This window comes from Chionomys nivalis, chromosome X (assembly GCF_950005125.1).
Source record: "Chionomys nivalis chromosome X, mChiNiv1.1, whole genome shotgun sequence".
In the NCBI taxonomy this organism is placed as follows: domain Eukaryota; kingdom Metazoa; phylum Chordata; class Mammalia; order Rodentia; family Cricetidae; genus Chionomys; species Chionomys nivalis.
The window spans coordinates 129,716,230-129,735,465 of NC_080112.1; the positions used below are offsets into that span (position 1 = coordinate 129,716,230).

The 19,236-nt window shown below is 36.8% G+C and overlaps 1 protein-coding gene across 2 annotated transcripts in view; it reads left to right on the top strand.

The window, feature by feature from the left end:
• Positions 1-19,236, top strand: part of Glra2 (glycine receptor alpha 2) — a 195,824-nt gene that overhangs the window by 59,810 nt on the left and 116,778 nt on the right. For both annotated transcript variants that reach the window (XM_057759574.1, XM_057759575.1), the window contains 3 exons: positions 3,172-3,254; positions 6,119-6,256; positions 8,000-8,214. In XM_057759574.1, the coding sequence (XP_057615557.1) occupies positions 3,172-3,254; positions 6,119-6,256; positions 8,000-8,214 (436 nt within the window). The remainder of the gene's footprint in view (positions 1-3,171; positions 3,255-6,118; positions 6,257-7,999; positions 8,215-19,236) is intronic.

A 19,236-nucleotide genomic window follows, 5' to 3' on the forward strand; every position in this document is an offset into this window, starting at 1 on the left:
CAGTTCACTTTGCAAAAGAAGCCAGTGCTGTGAGTCTATGGTGACGAATAGCAGAGCTGGGTTGTCACAATAGCAATTGCACAGTCTTTAAACTACACCCACTTCCATTATCATTATTTCCTCATTACTCAAAGGTAAAGTTTTCAAAATTATAAGGAACTTTCCAGATTTTCTGGTGTTGATAAGCTTTAATAATCAATACTATCTGAATATTGTTAAATGACAAATATTGTAGATCTTCTTTTTTATATTTTAAATTGAAAAGCTATAACTAGCTATGTATATATTTGTGGGGCAAAAGTGATGTTATTATTTATGAATACAATATGGAGTTATTAGATGAAACTAGTTAATTTATTCATCAATCTCAAATGCTTATTTTTGTCGCAAGAACATTTGGAATATACACTCAGTAATTTTGAAATATATAACACATAATTTATTAAATTCAAAATATTGTACAATGTCTCACAGAAAACCACCTCTTCCTTCCTAATTAAGGCTTTGTACTTGTTAATAGTAATATTTACAAGAAAAAGTCAGAAAAAAAACACATTATTGTATGATGAAAATATTACCCCTTTTAAAATGAAAAAGAAAAACATTCATTTTCATCCCAAGCATCTTTTTGAGTTACCACTACTCCAGTTTTTAAAAATCAGGTATTTGTTTATTAACTAGAGATTTTATTTGCTTTTTCTTTGTCCTTATTATAAAGAGTTTATGGTATAAATAACCAAAAAATTGCATTTTTTAAAACCAGCCTTTACTCAGGTGAAATCTGTATATATCCATATATTTGTATCTACAAATGAACTCCAAAAGTGATCAGTATTCTTTTTTATATCTAAAAATGATATTTTAAGTCAGGTCTTTAAAACTCAAAACTTGTTGGAGCCATGGAATTCAGATTCTCGGATGCCCTAAAAAAGACAGCTTATTCATTTTGTAATGAGGTGCAACACTGAATCTGATATTCAGATTATGATAGAAAATATGGAATAAAATAGAGTTTTCTAATTTTACCTTTCAGCTTTATTTAAAAACAAAACAAAAAAAAAAACTTTTCATTTCCTGAAGTTGAGAAAGCTGATAATGGATGTTATGAACATTTTAAACAGCTTATACTTGTCAATACAGATACTTCAGAATAAAGAATAAAAACAAACAAAAATTACTATGAATACTTCCAACAACTAGAAATATCGACTTTTAACTTAGGGGTGCATTTGTTTCTAAGATTGAATACATTTTTCTGTAATTGTTGCTTTAAATTATGCTTGTTCCAATCACTGCTGTATTTTAATGCCTTTGGCAACTGTCAATATGGACTCCCTTGTTGAAGGAGCTGCGGGCTGTTTTCCCACCGCCCCAGCTCCTGGTTGCTTGGCTAGCTTATGCCGCGAAATAACAACATACAAACTGTATTCTTTTAAACACTGCTTGGCCCATTAGCTCTAGCCCTTACTGGCTAATTCTCATATCCCGATCAACCCATCTCTAATAATCTGTGTAGCATCAGTCTTACCAGGAAAGATTCAGCATGTCTGACCTGGCGGCTTGCTTCATCGCATCTGCCTCTGAGAGGAGCTGCCCCCGCATCTGAGCTTACTTCCTCTTCCTCCCAGCATTCTGTTCTGTTTACTCCGCCTATCTAAATTTTGCCCTATCAGATGGGCCAAGGCAGTTTTTTTATTGACCAATGAAATCCCACATCACTCCCTATTCTCACTTCAAACCTTAACTCTTTCCTTTCTTAAAAAATGTGTGCTATAATTTGCTTGTGCTGGAAAAGAACACAAAATGAACCACCAAAAACAAAGAGAGGGAAATCAGGAGGTGAGTTGATGATAAACATAATGGTAAGAGAACTTTTGGGTAATACTGTGACATGAATCTTTGGATATGAAAAATCATGGCTACACAACAAGGAAAACGTTGAGTCATGAAGTATTAGCATCAGATAGGAATAAAAATCATATATCCTACTTCCTACTTTGATCAGTGAGAGCCAAATGTTTAGCAAGTTTTAGTACTTTGCTTTGAATCCAATGTGGTTTTAGGTAGTATTGGGAAGGAAACCTAGTTCTGTTGATTATTGGTTCTAACTGGTTTCCTTGAATCTTAAAAGTACAAAGAATTTCAGGGTGAAAGTTAAGCACCATTGCGATGAGAAATCAGAAGAAAAATGCTAAAAAAAGAAAAAGAGATGGTAGCTCAATGAATATCCTAATTGAAGGCCCAATGTTGAGAAGGCTGGAGCTCAGAAAAGTTCAAGGAGAAAAGAGATCAAAGTCACCCCATAGGGTGTAGAGAGATGAAGACTGTACAACCCACTATCTTGAAGTGGGTTTTCCTCACTCAAGAATTACTTGCTCTATAACTGGAAATCCTAGAAAGCATGCCAAAATAGTTCGTTCATCATATGGATTAGTAAATGAAAAGTCTGTGAAACCAAGTATTTTCCCATTTGATGGAAGGAGAACTGTTTCGTATCCATTCACATCATGGTACATATATCTAGAATATAATTCTTTTCTTCCTTTCTTCCTTCCTTCCTTCCTTCCTTCCTTTCTTTCTTTCTTTCTTTCTTTCTTTCTTTCTTTCTTTCTTTCTTTCCTTCCTTCCTTCCTTCCTTCCTTCCTTCCTTCCTTCCTTCCTTCCTTTCTTCTTGAGACAGAGTTTCTCTGTGTAGTTTTGGAGCCTGTCTTGGAAATAGCTCTTGTAGACCAGGCTGACCTCCAACTCACAGAGATCCACCTGCCTCTGCCTCCAAGTGCTGGTATTAAAGGCATGCAACACCACTGCCCAGCATAATTTTTAAACATCATAACCTTATGTTTTTGTTCACCATGTTGGCTAAGAGCCCATTGTTCATATTACAACATTTTATCTTGAGAGTGAACATCGTCGTTGGAGAGAATCAGAATCTGGAAATGAGAAATACTCAGAATCTGGAGGTTGAGAATAGAGTAAGGGTTTGGAATGAAATGGTAAAATATTTTATAAAGTTATCAACAGTTATTCTTTATTAAAAACAAAGTATTGCCTTGAAAGCTTAGGTTTCAATATTTGAATCATTATATTTTGCTAATGATAAATGAATTTTTGTCTCTCAAGGATGACATTTCACAGATTTTAAAGTAAGTTTTCCTTTTGTTCTTTGCTAAGACTCACCTTGACTTTATCTTGTCCCATGGACCTGAAGAACTTTCCAATGGATGTCCAGACCTGTACAATGCAGCTGGAGAGTTGTAAGTCCTCATTATTAAATGACAACTTGTTTGTTGTAACCACCATTGGCATGTCTCTTTTAGTGTGCCAAGAAGGAATAAATATTTGTAAGACTAATTCTCTACAAATTTCCCAACACCCAAGGTCTTAATGAAGGATGGGTGTATAATAGAAGAAGCTTATTATCAGTACAGCAAGAAAAACTTTTAGCTCAAAGTGTTAAATAAATTTCCTTTCCTCAGGAAAAAAAAACAACTTAAGTCTGATTTAGCAATATTTTCTGTGAAATGAAAGTTTTTCCTTTGATAATTGTGACTATATCTTGCCTTTATAAATAATCACTAATCAGAAAATTATGTTTCTTTGGGTGTTACACTCATATAGACCAAAGTAGCCAAAAAGATCTGGAAGGAAGAGTGATTGACTCAGAACAAGTCACAAAGCCCTTAGCCATAGGAGGATTCAAAAAGGAGAGGCATGAGGACTGAAGCTTAACAGGAATATTCTCGCCTAAAATTCTCAAGGCCCTGGATTTGATCCTTGGCAATACCAAAGAACATAAACAGATAGATAAAATGACAAAGGGTATAAGTTGACATGGAATAAGAGCTGGTATCTTTCTTAAATAAGCAATGAATACACTAAGACATAATGAAGTAAATAGGGAAATATTATTTACTTTGTCTCCTTTGTACTCTGACTTTGCTGCCACAGAAATCACTGACGTGTGCCCTAAGTTGTCCATGCCTCCAAGGTAGTGAGATTTTCAGTTAAGATTCATGAAATTTCCTCTGGCTTGCTCTTTTCAGAGTCCCAAAACATGTTAAGTTCTATTGACTTAAGGGGATATTAGGAGATTTAATGAGGCGGGGCCAAGGAGATACTTTTAACTTCTTGGCTTATAAAAAAAAGTAAGTGTAAGCAGACATACTAACCATCATTTTAAAAGAAATGGTGATGGGCATCTTTCTGATCATTTAAAGTCTTTACAGAGTTCCCTTGACACTTCTTATAGAAATAAATAAAATAACAAAAATCTTTGTTTTTAGATGCTGTCATAGAAAAAAAGAGAGTATTTGTTTATAATGTATTTAATGATTCCTTGTTGTCCCTTCTCTTGAGAAGAAAGTTGAGAAAAACATTTTTATACATAAAGAATGTCTCCTCTACTATTCTAAAACTCCCAAGCCTTGGCCCAATCGTTTTATTTTCTCTGTAAAGCAATACCCAGATCTATGAAATGGAGCTCACCTAAGACTTAAAACGATTCAATCAGTAGATTTGCTTTGTCCCATTAAGTATTTGTTGTAGGATATATTCATACAGATTGGTGATGAGAGAGATAGGTTAGCTATTGCTTTTCTGGACCATCAATGTTTAAACAGAATCCATAGACCAGTTTGCTACTTTCTATAATTTTATTTCTTGCCTTTAAGATTCTCAAAAGAATGTAGACACAAATAAATATGCCATTGATTTCTGGTTAGGGTTGGCAAGTTGCTATTTGTAGTAAGCAAGAATAAGAATTTATAAACTTAATAGATATGCTACAGTTATTAGCCATTGCACTCTTCATAGAATATTTTTTGTTCTCACTAGTCTGCTTTCCACAGTTCAAATATTAAGAAAAAAAGCAAGGAGGGCAGAGAAATAATGAGTGAAAAAATATCGTCATTTCTAGGATAGAGAAATATATAGACATATTGATAAATAATGATCCAATCATTTATACTTTATAAATATTTTATGAGATTTCTTTCTTCTTCTTCTTTTTGTTTTTTTTTTTTTGTTGTTGTTGTTGTTTGTTTGTTTTTTGAAACAGGGTTTCTCTGTAGCTTTGGAACCTGTCCTGGAAGTAGCTCTTGTAGATCAGACTGGCCTCAAACTCACAGAGATCCACCTGCCTCTGCTTCCCGAGTGCTGGGATTAAAGGTGTGCGCTACCACTCCCCTACCCCCACCCTCAGCTCCTCTCCACTATTTCTATGATTCTAGTCATATAACAATTGGACCTTACAAAATAGGGAACCTGTTTACTTCATGAGAATAATGAGTGGGGCAATTTAGCAAGGCACATATAACTGTTCTTGTGGAATTTGTTTTTGGAGATAGTGTCTCACGTAGCCTCATCTGGCCTTGAACTAACTATGCCTTCAAGGGTGACCTTGAACTTTTGTTATTTCTGCTTCCATCTCTCAAATTCTGGGTCTAGGTGCTACGACTTGGTGTTTTATGTGGTGTTGGGGATTGAACCCAGGACCTTATCAATGTTAGGGAAGAACTGTATCAACAGGGTTACACACCCATCTCCTGTGTCACTGTTCTTAGTTTACATATCCTACAAGGTCCTCTTAAAATGACTGGGAATTTATTCTTAGTAATTAACATAAGTTTCCTACAAGTAAAGCTAACACTCCAGAAGGGGCCAACTGTGCACTGGTAATACTCGCAGGCAGGCCTGTAATGAATTCGTTCTCATTAAAACTTTCAAAAGGAACGGTTTCGTTTGAGATACTAAGCCCGGCACCATGAATTGCATTGTCTTATTGAACTGCCACAGACACAACTCTTTCAAGCGAAGAAAATCTTCAAAGGATTTGGTGTTTGTTTACTTGTTTGTTCTTCAAAGAGAGTTAGTGAATAAAGAGGTATGAGATAAGAGATTCTCTAGATTCCTTCCTCTTATTGTATACACATGCAAAAATATATTAATCAAAAATCCCTTGCTGCATGCAGCTTGTCTGCATTTGATGACATGTAGCTGTTTTGATGATTGTAGCTCTGAAGACTGTACTTGAAATGATTTCCCTGCTTGTCCACTTCTGTTGATAGACTTTGCCGTCTCCTAGAAAGGTACATTGTTTGTTACTACTTCTTTCTTCCAGTTGGGTACACTATGAATGACCTGATATTTGAGTGGTTAAGTGATGGTCCGGTACAAGTCGCTGAAGGACTCACCCTGCCCCAGTTTATTCTGAAAGAAGAGAAGGAGCTTGGATACTGCACAAAGCATTACAACACTGGTAAGCTTTTCTCTTCCTTGCTAACCCCCAATGCTCCCTATTCGCTTTATCAACTCAGCTATCCTATTAGGTTAATAGTTGCCCATTCATGAAGCACACAGACGTTAAGAGAACCCTAAACATTTGGGGGCTCTGACCCTGTGGAATAGGCCTGTCGGTGCAGCAGCACCTCTCCCTCAAATGCTGAAGAGAGATTTAGAAGTCTTTGGCTCTTCTTTTACTGAGCATTTGCTGTCGAATGAGTCTGAGGAAAGGTGTAGAAGACCTCATTAGTTGTGCAGAAAACATAAATCTTGGCTGCTCCTTGCATCCACTCTTCACAGTGCATCCTCAGGTCAATTTGCACTCCTAGCCTTAGTGGAAGAAAGTGATAATGACATAGGTCTAGGAAGCCCAGAAATAGAGATGTTCTTTCTCTGCAGTTCTGGAGAGCACTACGAGTATGGATGAGCATCATCTGGAGAGAATTCGGCTGGCTCTATAAAGTCAGGTGCTATTTTTAGCAATGAAAGGCATACGTGGTGGGGAAGGTTGAAGTAGTGGCAACACATGGACATCTGTTGTTGCCTGGAAGATTATACCTGCCCAGGAAAGCTGATGTCTTGTATTTCAAATGCTCTGGCCTGTTCATAATGGGTCTCTTTGTGAGCCAGCCCAGAACAGCCAACAGCAGCTTCTTATGAAGTAACTTAAGCCCGATTCCAAGGTATTCTTCCCAATCTTTATTCTTCAAGGGAAATAATACAAATAACTTTGCAGGGTCTAACTCAAAACCAATAAAAAAGAGAAAAATGTGGAAAGAGGCCAGCACATCTACCTCTTAATAATAATGTTAAAAGTTGCAGTATCTTCCTGTGCACTTATTATTACAGATGAAATAACACTACAAACTGTTTCCAGGAATGAATGAATACTCTAAGGGTCTCCAAGCAATTCCCAAAAGGGTAGAAAGTTTTCACAATGAACAGGGTGTATGCATACTCTATAAATGTACCCTTAGATTTTTACCATTGAGAATACGAAGACAAACAATTATTCCAAGACTCAGGATGTTCTTACAACTTAGAAGCTGTTGAGGGCTGGGGACATAGCTCAGTCAATAGAGTGTTAGGCATGCAAACCTGTGAACCTGAGTTCAATCCCTAGCACCCAGGGAATGGTGGCACATAATTGTAGCTCCAGCACTGTGGAGGTGGACACACGTAGTTAGCCTACTCCAATTTGAGAGTCCCAGGTCCCAATGAAAAACTGCCTCAAAAACCAACGTGAAAGGCACTTGAAAAATGATACCTGAGGTTGGCCTCTGGTTCCCCAAGCAGAAACACACACTTGAACCCCAGCACAAGCATACACACACACACATGGGATTGGTTTCAATTGTACCAAATTACATGCTATGTGTGAACTATTACATTGTACGTAGTGCATGTTAATGTTAATGGTTACACATTATGTGCTGTATAGTACTTGCAACAAAAACACTTTTTAATCTTTTGTCAGTCTTACAAATGCCAAAGTCCTATCTAAAATAATCTGCAACAGATCTACATCATATGCTTACACTATTATTTCCATTACTGGAAGAATTGGAAAATTTGAATTGATTGTGTAAGGTGAGCATTCATTTGTCTACAATCTTCCCAATCTACTTACAATGTGATTGATTTTTCAGAATCAAATAGGAGAGTAGAATTGGGGAAATGAGTTCAAGTAAGATTTCAAATGATCCTTTTCTGCTTCCAGGCAAGTTTACCTGCATTGAGGTCAAGTTTCACCTGGAACGCCAGATGGGCTATTACTTAATCCAGATGTACATCCCCAGCCTGTTGATAGTCATTTTGTCCTGGGTCTCCTTTTGGATAAACATGGATGCAGCTCCTGCCAGGGTTGCCCTTGGCATCACAACAGTCCTGACAATGACTACCCAGAGTTCAGGTTCCAGGGCATCTCTCCCAAAGGTAAGAAATACCCTCACTTGGCAACAAGTGACTCGAGGGGCTCCCCAAAGTTCTTATTATGGACCAGAAAATTCTGGGAGGATAGAAATTTTGCCATTACATTATACTGCTGGATAGGCAAACACATTAAGAAAATATGCTGAGTTTGAGAGTATCAAGACTCTGATAATATGGGAGACCCTCAAAATCCTATCCTATTTTATGTAAGGCAGGTTTCATGCTATAACAAATACTGGTTAAATAATGGAAGGTATCCTTCTTACAAAATGCCCCAGCTCCCTAGAGCTGCTCATATATGTGTTTTCCCATTTTGAAGAGTACATTGAGCTATTGGCTTCAGTTTTTGGAGAGTGCGAGTTCGTTTTAGTATTCAGCATATTCAGTCTCATGCTGTTTGGATGATTTCTCCAAACTCCAGTTCCAGCAAAGAATTGAGATGTAATCCCTTATCACTTTTGGCTTGAACGTATGTTCAGTTGTGTTACATTTAATGTGATGAGAAGTGTTAGAGCATGTTGCCTGTTATCTCTGGTGTCTGCAAAATAAGATCACAATACAGAGGAGACTTGGGGCTATGACATAGATGGAATAAATACCAAGGAAATAATTTTACAAATTAATTTAGTTTTATACTTTCGAAAGACAAATATAAAGTTTCTCTACTCAAATGGAAGCAGGTGACCTATCTCTGACACCTTTTAACATTTTGTGGAATAACAAACAGAATGATGTACTCATGCAACATACCTACTGAAATACAGATGTCAGAAATATCCATGGCCTTTTTCAACTACATAGTTGCTGATCCCTTTTAGTTACTAGAAACTCCAGTCTACTCGATGCCTTCATGCCAAAGAGATTCATTTACTTATATCTCTCTAGCTATTACCTACCACCGTCATTGCATGCCATTACTCTGCAGCATGCATAAACACACATTTTACCATTTAATGGACAGCTAAAGTGTTGGTGACAAATTGTGAGCAGATAATGTCAAAACATAAGGCATTTAACTTCCAACTGTCCCTTGCAATGAAAAGAGTCATTACTTATTTGCAAAATGAGATTTTCAGTTTTGTAAATGTGCTATTCATTCTATGGAGCCGTTATGATTCTGTATCAACAGGCAAGCTATTGTTAGGTAAATGGTCACTGATCAGTGATATTTTTCTGTAGAAACAGTTGGGAATTCAGATAGATAAACGAAGAGGGTATAATTTAAAACAATTTTATACTTGGCTTTGAACACATAGTGGTTAACCTTCTAGCACCAGCAGATTTCTCTTCCTACACGTGTTTTTAAACCATTATTAAACAAAGTCAACTCCCAACTGACCCGTGAAGAGATGCGACTCATATGTATGATGGAGAGAAAGCAGGATCAAAGCACGAGTCATGGAAATTGAAAAATCCTGACCATATACTTACTTATACAGATACATAAATATTCATGAATTTATAAACACTACAGTTCCTGAACAGATGGGCCATTGTGTTAGCAGTCCAGCTGCTCCAGAGCCTGCTGGGACACCCTGTACCGAGTACACATGTATTTTACATGTTCGTGGAAAGATAGAAACATCATTTATGTTCACTCCGCAGTACATAACTGTTGTTACGAAATATATGCTCTTCACCTTTATTTCTGTTTACATCTATTACCGAACCCCCTTATTGGTATGCACAGAGAATTGAGAACCAATTTTTATGTCATCCTATGCTATGTCATTTCACACAGCCTTAAAAATATGGTATGAACATATCTTATTTGCAGTGGTGCAGACCGAATCTAATCTTACACATGTTAGGCAAGCACTCTACCACTGCTCATTCCATAAGCAATCTCCAATGACTTCATAATAGTCAATCTGATGTATCAGTCATTTATTTATGCCATTTATGTATTGAAGGGCTTCTTTTCTGCTTTTACAAATATGATAATTATAAATATATTTACATGTGACTGTGTTGAAGGTTTTTGAATAGAGTGAATGGGGAAAATGTATGGGAAGGTACCCAAAGCATGTACATACCATGTATGTAGGCACTTTGTCAACATCATTTTATTAAGCTCATCATTTAAAATACATGTGGCTGAAATTAGAAGATTAATGAGTCTTCACTGCTGACAAATAAATTAATGAACAGTCTTGACCCTGTCACATGAGACCATGCACAAAACAGACCTGGAATAGAATCTAACCATGAAATTTTACATAAAACTTTAGAGATCTTTTTGCTTTATTTATTTTTTGACAATTCCATGCCTCCCATAATAAAGTCTGATCATTTGTTACCTCCCAAGATCCTCCTTCAGCATTCCCTTTTCCTCCTGAAACTAGGCTTTCCCCCCAACAAACCTGACTCCTACTTTGATGTCGTTATTTTTGTGTGGCTCACTGAGTTTAATTAGGGTTGCTTGCATGAGCATGCGCTGGGAGGATTTCATGGAGCATAGGCAGCAGTGAGTTCATGCATGCAATGGCTAGAGTTTTCATATGAGGGAAATGTTGTAGTAATATGGTACGTACCATAAAAAATGTAATTTGTCTAATATCATAGATTGCTTGTTTCCTAAAGTTTTCCAGTAGACTCCAGAAAGTTTAGAATACATGTATAACAATATACTGTATATAATGATATACTGTGTACAACGATATACTGTATATAATGATATACTGTGAAAGGTAGGAAAACCTGGATTATTTATTTGTTTATTTATTTATTTTGGTTTTTTGAGACAGGGTTTCTCTGTGGTTTTTGGAGCCTGTCCTGGAACTAGCTCTTGTAGACCAGGCTGGTCTCGAACTCACAGAGATCCGCCTGGCTCTGCCTCCTGAGTGCTGGGATTAAAGGCGTGCGCCACCACCACCCGGCGAAAACCTGGATTTTTAATCTTGGGGCTTTCATTGCTCCCTACTTCTCTAAGCCTTTTTACTCATTTCTAAAAGAAGAACATCTTGAGTTACGCTTTTCAAATATTAAATGAGGACAAGACGAAACACTCCCTGAATAAATTGTTTATACCAGTTTATACAGGGTAGGCACAGAACACTCTCCAGTCAATGCTATTGTTACTTTCTCTACTGTAGTAGAAGAGACTGCCCACTAGGATGGTAGATTATATTAGAAGATTCACAAAGAACCTTATGAACAGAAGGTACCAAAGTTTTAGATGATCCATTAATTAAGTCTAGTCATGTTGCCAATAAGACAAGCCAAGGTTTATCATACATATTATGTAGAAAGCATATATCTCGATATATGCACATGCCTGTATTTTCTATAATCTTATTGATAAGTTAGGATCACGAGGGTCTAGATAAACAGTGACTTGGTTGTTGTGCAATCATTGCCATTGAACATACTCATTTGACTCTGTGTTCCCTGCCCTTGGAGGACACCTGAGGCTTCCATAGATTCTCAGTAATGGCACACCATGCCATGACACACACACACATGCGTGCTCACACACTTTATAAATGGACAGCTAAATCAATGTCGATGTATACATTAAAATATTCCTCTATAAAATTTAAAATATGATTATTCTGTAACAAAGCCTATGTCATAGCCAATTCAACACTCTTCTTTTAAAATTGTTTTTATTGAGCTAAAATTTTTTTCTCCATTCCCTTCCCTTCCTCCCTCCTCCCCTTCTACTCTCTCCCCTGATCCCCATGCTCCCAAATTACTCAAGAGATCTTGTCTCTTTCTACATCCCATGTAGATTAGATCCATTTATGTCTCTCCTGGGGTGCTCTTTTCTGTCTAGGTTCTCTGGGATTATGAATTGTAGGCTGGTTTTTCTTTGCTTTATGTCTAAAAGCCATTTATGAATGAGTACATATTACATTTGTCTTTCTGGATCTGGGTTACCTCACTCAATATGATGCTTTCTAGATCCATCCATTTGCCTGTAAATTTTAAGATGTTGATTTTTTCCACTTTGTAGTACTACATTGTGTAAATATACCACATCTTCTTTATCCACTCTTTGTTTGAAGAGCATTTGGGTTTTTTCTGGGTTCTGGCTTTGACAAATAATGCTGCTATAAACATAGTTGAGCACATGTCCTTGTGTTATAATTGAGCATACTTTGGGTATATACCCAAAAGTGGTATTGCTGGGTCTTGAGGTAGGTTGTTTCCTAATCTTCTGAGAAATTGCCATACTGATTTCCAAAGCTGCTGTACCAGTTTGCACTCCCACCAGCAATGGAGGAGTGTTCCCTTTATCCCACATCTTCTCCAACGTAAGTTGTCATTTGTGATTTTGATCTTGGCCATTCTCACAGGTGTAAGATGGAATCTCACAGTTGTTTTGATTCGCATTTCTCTGATTGCTAAGGATGATGAACATTTCCTTAAGTGTATTTCAGCCATTTTAGGATCCTCTGTTGAGAGTTCTCTGTTTAGGTCTGTACCCCATTTTTATTGGATTATTTGTTCTCTTGATGCCCAATTTCTTGAGTTCTTTGTATATTTTGGAGATCAGCCCTCTGTCTGATGTGGGGTTGGTGAAGATCTTTTCCTATTCTGTAGTCTGCTGTTTTGTCTTGTTGACTGTGTCCTTTGCTTTACAGAAGATCCTCAGTTTCCGGAGAGCCATTTATTAATTGTTTCTCTCAGTGTCTGTACTACTGAGGTTATATTTAGGAAGTAGTCTCCTGTGCCAATGCATTTAAGTGTCCTGTCCAATTTCTCTTCTATGAGATTTAGTGTGGTTGGTTTTATATTGATTGAAGTCTTTGATCCATTTAGACTTGAGTTGTGTGCATAGTAATGGATATGGGTCTATTTTCATTCTTCTACATGTTGATATCCAGTTATGACAGCACCATTTGTTGAATATGCTTTCCTTCCTCCGTTTTATATTTTTTGATTCTTTGTCAAAAATCAGATGTTCTTAGGTGTGTGGATTGATATCCCGGTCTTTGATTAAGTTCCATTCGTCCTCCTGTCTGTTTTTATGTCAATATCAGGTGTTTTCAGTACTCTAGTTTTGCAGTAGAATTCAAAGTTTAGGATTGTGATGCCTCCAGAAGTTCATTTTTTTTTTTCCGTACAGGATTGTTTTGCTATCCTGGGTTTTTTGCTGTTCCATATGAAGTTGAGTACTGTTCTTTCAAGGTCTGTGAAGAATTTTTCTGGGATTTTGCTGGGCATTGCATTGAATCTGTAGATTGCTTTTGCTAAGATTGCTGTTTTTCCTATGTTAATTCTATCTACCCAAGAGCATGAGAGATCTTTCCATTTTCTTGTGTCTTCTTCAATTTCTTTCTCCAAAGATTTAAAGTTCTTGTCATACAGGTCTTCCACTTGTTTGGTTAGAGTTCTTTCAAGATATTTTATGTTATTTGTTGCTATTGTGAAGGGTGACGTTGCTCTGATTTCTTTTTCAGTCCTTTTATCGTCTGTATAAAGGAGGGCTACTAATTTTTTTTGAGTTAATCTTGTATCCTGCTACATTACCTAAGGTCAACGTTCTTTTCTTTTCTTTTTGCTCAGCCCTCACCTTTATCTTAAATATGTGCAGCAAGATAAAATACTTTGGGTTTTTTTTTTTCCCACAGTTCATCCACTACGTTTTGAACTCCCCAACTCCTGTGATTGATTTGGTCATCAATGAAGGCTGGAGGTTTAGGGTTAGAGAGTTTCATATGACTGAACAGTGTATTTTAGTTACAGGTGCTCTTAATAGCTAAACTGTAAGCAAGCACTGGTCTGCTTGACTTGAACTCAAGTTCCTCAAAGATTCTAAGTTCTGCGACATCTGACATCATTCTAGCTGAATAATGAACTCTTTTGAAATGGCTTACCATTTTCCCTTAGTCATCACCTTTAGCAGAATATCCCAGGCAGTTTCTTATTCCTAGGACTCTCATAATTAGAAGACATATACTGTCTGACATGCTGCCAAGTTGACTCATATTTGGCTATCATCCCCACCATTTTAATTTGGCCGATTAAGAACTACAATAGTCTTGTCTTGCTAAATGAAATTTAGCAACTGCTAACCTTTCTGCTTTCACCTCATGTTGGGTACTCTAATTAACCTACTATCTTCATATAAATCCCAAACTACTGAAGACACAAGAGAGGTTCTCAGAAAATTATTCCTTTCTGAACCTTGGAAACATTGTAATTTCAGCAACTTGGTAAATTCATGGCATTTGAAAAAGATACCAGTCTCTTTTATCACTAGGGTTGGGGTGAAAGAATCTTTTCCTATCTTTAGAATAGGATGGATGCCACAGCACTAATATCACCACAAATTCCATTTCGTTCAATTAATTCTTTTCAACTTTCTTAAATTTTTTTATTTTAGTTTTGAAATTTTAATATAGTTACATCATTTCTCCTTTAGCTTTCCTTCCTCCAAGCCCTCCAATATTGTCTTCCTTCCTCTTTTTCAAATATATGGCCTATTTGTTTATTAACTGTACATACATTTAATCTTAAATATAACCTTTTCAGTCTATATGATGTTGCTCATATGTATGTTCTCAGGGCCAACCATTTGGTATTAGATAACCAGTTAGTGTGTTCTTCCCTATAAAAGACCATTTTTCCTGCCAGCAACATCCCTTTTATGCCTGCAGTTCTTTGTTTAATGTTGATATCTCTTCGGTTTTTCCCCACTTACTTTAGCATAACTCTTGGTGTCATTCTTGGTATAGAGTAGTAGGCATAATTGACCTTAGACAGTATTTGCTCTTTATAGAAAAACCCGCCCCTTCCCAGATAGAAACAGTGATCTTGTAATATATCACCTTTAGAAATTCTGAGGCAACATAAGTTTCTGTTGCTATGCAATCATACCTAAAAATAAGCGTTCTTAATTTTATACTTTATCCTTTGTATTGCAAGAACTTCGTTGACTTGGCCCATGCCCATGTATCTGCAACTTGGCACAATATCTGATTTGTAGTAGGCGATTAGTAAAGAGTCAGTTAGTAAATTAATGAACAGTATTAAAATTAGCCAAGTCATATTCTTGGCATCATTTAAGTGGTGATTCATTCATCAGTTCCCTTATTTGATTAATGCTTATTGAATGATTTCTTTGGGCCATGTATTATGCTAGGTATCAAAGAAAGCAAAATACAGTTTTAACCTCAGGGGCATATAATTTCTCATGGCAGAAATAATCATTTGGAATGCTGGTGATTAAACAATAGAGAAGATAATAGTGCATCAAAGAGGATGTCTAAGATAGCAAATGGCAGTGAGGGACAGAGAAGGGAAAGAGTGCAGAGAAAGGGAGCAAGGCAAATATTGGACAAATGACCTGAAGGCAGAGGAGGAGCCTCAGCTGAGTCTGTGAAGCACATAAAGTAGGAGGAAAAAGCAGAGCTCATTCCAGGCAATGAGGACCTTTAACTTATGATATTTTCGCATCACATAAAATAGGGATGTTTGTTTGTTTAGGATAAAAGAGATGGTCTGGGCAATTTTAGGTATGCTTTACAAATTTCAAACTCATTTCAATTAAGAAAAAAAACTTGTGTTTATTGACATTAAGTTATTTCCCTGCCTTCCCACCAACAGAAGGGTTATTTTAAGTTTGGGTATTTAGTTTTGTTTGTTGTTGTTTTAGTTTTTCAGAAGTTCAATCCCTCTCCTAAATACCAGAAAAATCAAATAACATAGGTAGCTTCTCATTTGAAGTTACTCAGTTGGTTCTGAGACATAAATCTCTGCCAATATCTGAGAAATAGTTCCACTGACAATGTTCTCAGCATTTCAGGCATGAAAGCCCTGCAGGCTGCCTACAGGCTGGGTGGATTGTTTGCTTTCCAACCCACAGGAAAATAGCAGGCTGAACTGAATAGCAGACTGTGAGATGTCAGGCAGACTTGATATCCAGTGCAGGTTAAATAATTATTTTCCTTTGTCTCATGTTTGTGATTATAGCAGGGCGATTTGAAGCTATGACCAACAGATTCTTGAATTGTCATTTGTGACTATAATCCAGAGACTATAGAGATTAACACACACATCAATAGGGAACAGGTGTGGTGAACCAGGTGACCAGGTGCCTCTGACAGGTCCATTACTATTTCTTTGGTACAAGGATGCAAAGGCATTATCTTCAGACATTATTAACTAGGGTACTCCATTTTATACACAAGTACATTTCACCCCTTAGTTTTTGGCCATCTGGGCCAACTAAGGCCAGATGGACCATTTCGAGCAGCTGCCCAACTCAGGACAAGTTTCGAATTTAAAACAAAAGAGATTGTAGTCTTGCCCTGCTTGATTTTGCTTTACTCACCCATCAGAATTCTTCTAACTAGAGACTGCAGTTAGAGCAGCTGGAAGCAGTAACAGCAATACTGCAGTTTTAAATAAGATTTGATTGCATATCTGTATTAGAGTCAGGAATACGCTAAGCTATTTAGAATAACCAGGGTTAGGTCATGCTCATATATTAAAGAGGGATTGGAAACAGATTTCTTTTCTAAGTATTCAATACTTTGAAGCTCTTGGTTAAAATATTAAATGGGGAGAAAGCTAAGTTTTGACGAAGTGATCTGTGGGCCTTGCCTGATTTTACCAGATGTCTGCATATATGGGAAAGTTCATAAACTTTCCCTTTTGCCATTTCTCAAGCCACAGCAAATTGAAGAATCATTGATGTGATAAAAATATGCAAGGAGATGACGTGTGTGAATTCTCTGGGGACAGAGCTGGAGTGCCACTGGCACTTTAGTTTAAGAATGTCGCTGACAGCCTTTGCAGGGAATCTGACAGTGGGAGAAGTTCCCCAGGTGGCACTTCTTATCAACTTCTGCTAAGACTCATGCGCTTGACTTTCGTTTTTTAGTGGGGGGAATACTGAGGCTCAGGATTCTTTTGAAATCTTTCTCATTATATTTTACTAAAATGATTAACTCTGGTTCAGAAACTACAAATGTTTTTGGTTCTTCTTTAAAGCACATAGAATAATCAACTATTGTGGTGCATTACATTGAATGCTCAGGATATTGAAAAGGAGGAGCAAAGATTCTCTCTTCAACAATGGCATGAAAGACAATGAGGCAGACATTTCGCAAAAAAAAAAAAATGTCATTGGGGCATACACTTTAATCTCAGCACTTGGGAAGCACAGGCAGATGAATTCCTGTGAGTTTGAGGCTTTGAGGCTAGATTGTTCTACATAGTAAGTTCCAGAAGATCCAGGGGTACATATAGAGACTCATTCTCAAAACAAAACAAAACAAAAAAAAATGGTTGTAGTAATTTCCATCCTATAAGTAAATCCTTGAGTAATAACATCCTCTTATTTAAATTGTAGCTTTGGTCACATAAATTGTCTTGGAAAACAGACAATGCTCAATGAAGCCTTGAAATATGGTTTTTAGTTGGGTCTGACTCTCTCCTAGGCCTTTGAGAATTCTTGTGGCCATTGCTTGATGAAGAAAGCCATTTGAAAGATAAAACACTTGTCAGTTATTTTAGTCACCAAGGTGACAGCACCAGAGAACTGATACCATCCATTGTCAACAGACTGCAAATAAATAAATGAGTCAACCTACCATTCTGTGAAATAGAGTTCATGGAGCCTAGCTGACTCTGGCCCAAATTATTCACCCATATATGCAAATAAATAGATGATTATTGTCTATAGCCACTAAATCTTTGCAGATCTTATGGCTGGGACAAAGTTAACTGTTACAGCCATTAATGAAGTTCGATACTAAAAGAAGGATCCTTGGCCTAGTTTTTGACTTTTTAGAAGAAGGGGCATATAAAAAGAAAGATTTGAACTAAATTTCCTTCAAAATCAATGAAGATTTTTCTTTGTAAACACATTTCTTACCACCGTTCTGGTACTCTGGTTATTCAAGGAAATGACCAATACTAGTTTCAGTGTTTATAGAAAAACTCTGCAATACTCTACACATAGTCTTTTGTTCTAATTTTCAAATCATTCTTAAAATTCTAAAATTCTATCTCTTTCAGGTAACTTCATAAAGAACTTTGGAAAAGTTTCTTCATGGTTTTCCAAAAGAAGCTCCAATTAGGCCGTTCTTGAGTCCCTACCTCTGCTTATGAAATGTCTATCACTACCCAAAAAGCAGCAGGATGTTGCTAATAAGCATAACAATTTGAGCCCTCACTAGCAACTGGGTAGATTTTCCTTTTGAGTACATCTATTTATAATAAGTATACATCTTTCTCAGAGAGAATCCTGCTCTGGTATGTAGGCACTGTAATGTATTCATTTATCTAAAGGTCATTATAATTATAAACTAAAAGAAATGTCAGTAATATACAATATAGTAGAAAATATTAGCAAAACTGATCCATTAATTTTCTATTGCTGTGTAACCAAAAACAGAAGTTGGGACCTCATTTATTAGGTCATAGTTCAGTAGGTCGGATGTTTGGTATTGCACTTTTGGGTTGTCTGCTCATGTGCTTACAAGGCTAAAACCCAAACCACAAAAAAAAAAAAACACGCTTAGCCTTTCTCTGTTGAATGTCCTTCTGTAGATCCCCATCTTACTCGGAGAAAACACAGTGACCTTGGGATGGGGAGAAAGGGCATCTGTAATGTTTCATTTATTATCCCTGGATCTGACCTCTCATTAGCCTATACCCTTGTTCAGTGCTCTAGCCACACGGGCCTCCTTGCTATTTCCTGGCAAAGGTTCTTTCTGCTATCTCTGAGACATTACAATAGCCACATGTGCCTTTAATAATGTACCCTCAAAACTTCACATCACTAATTTATTTCTGCCTTTTCTAAACCGTTATTGAAACCTTCTTTCTCGATGAAGACTTTTCTATTACTCACATTTGGCAGGTCTTCATCACCACCCTGATGTGGTTCAGCTTTGCAGGGTAAATTTATTTCTCTATCACACAGATCTTCTGATAAACATAATGGAATTTATATTAAAGAGTATCCTGGATTATGTGTATTCTACACACTCTAGTTTCCTTGATATGAATAGTGCTTTATCTGGCTTACTCCCTATAGCAGAACTTAGCTGATAGTATGTGTTC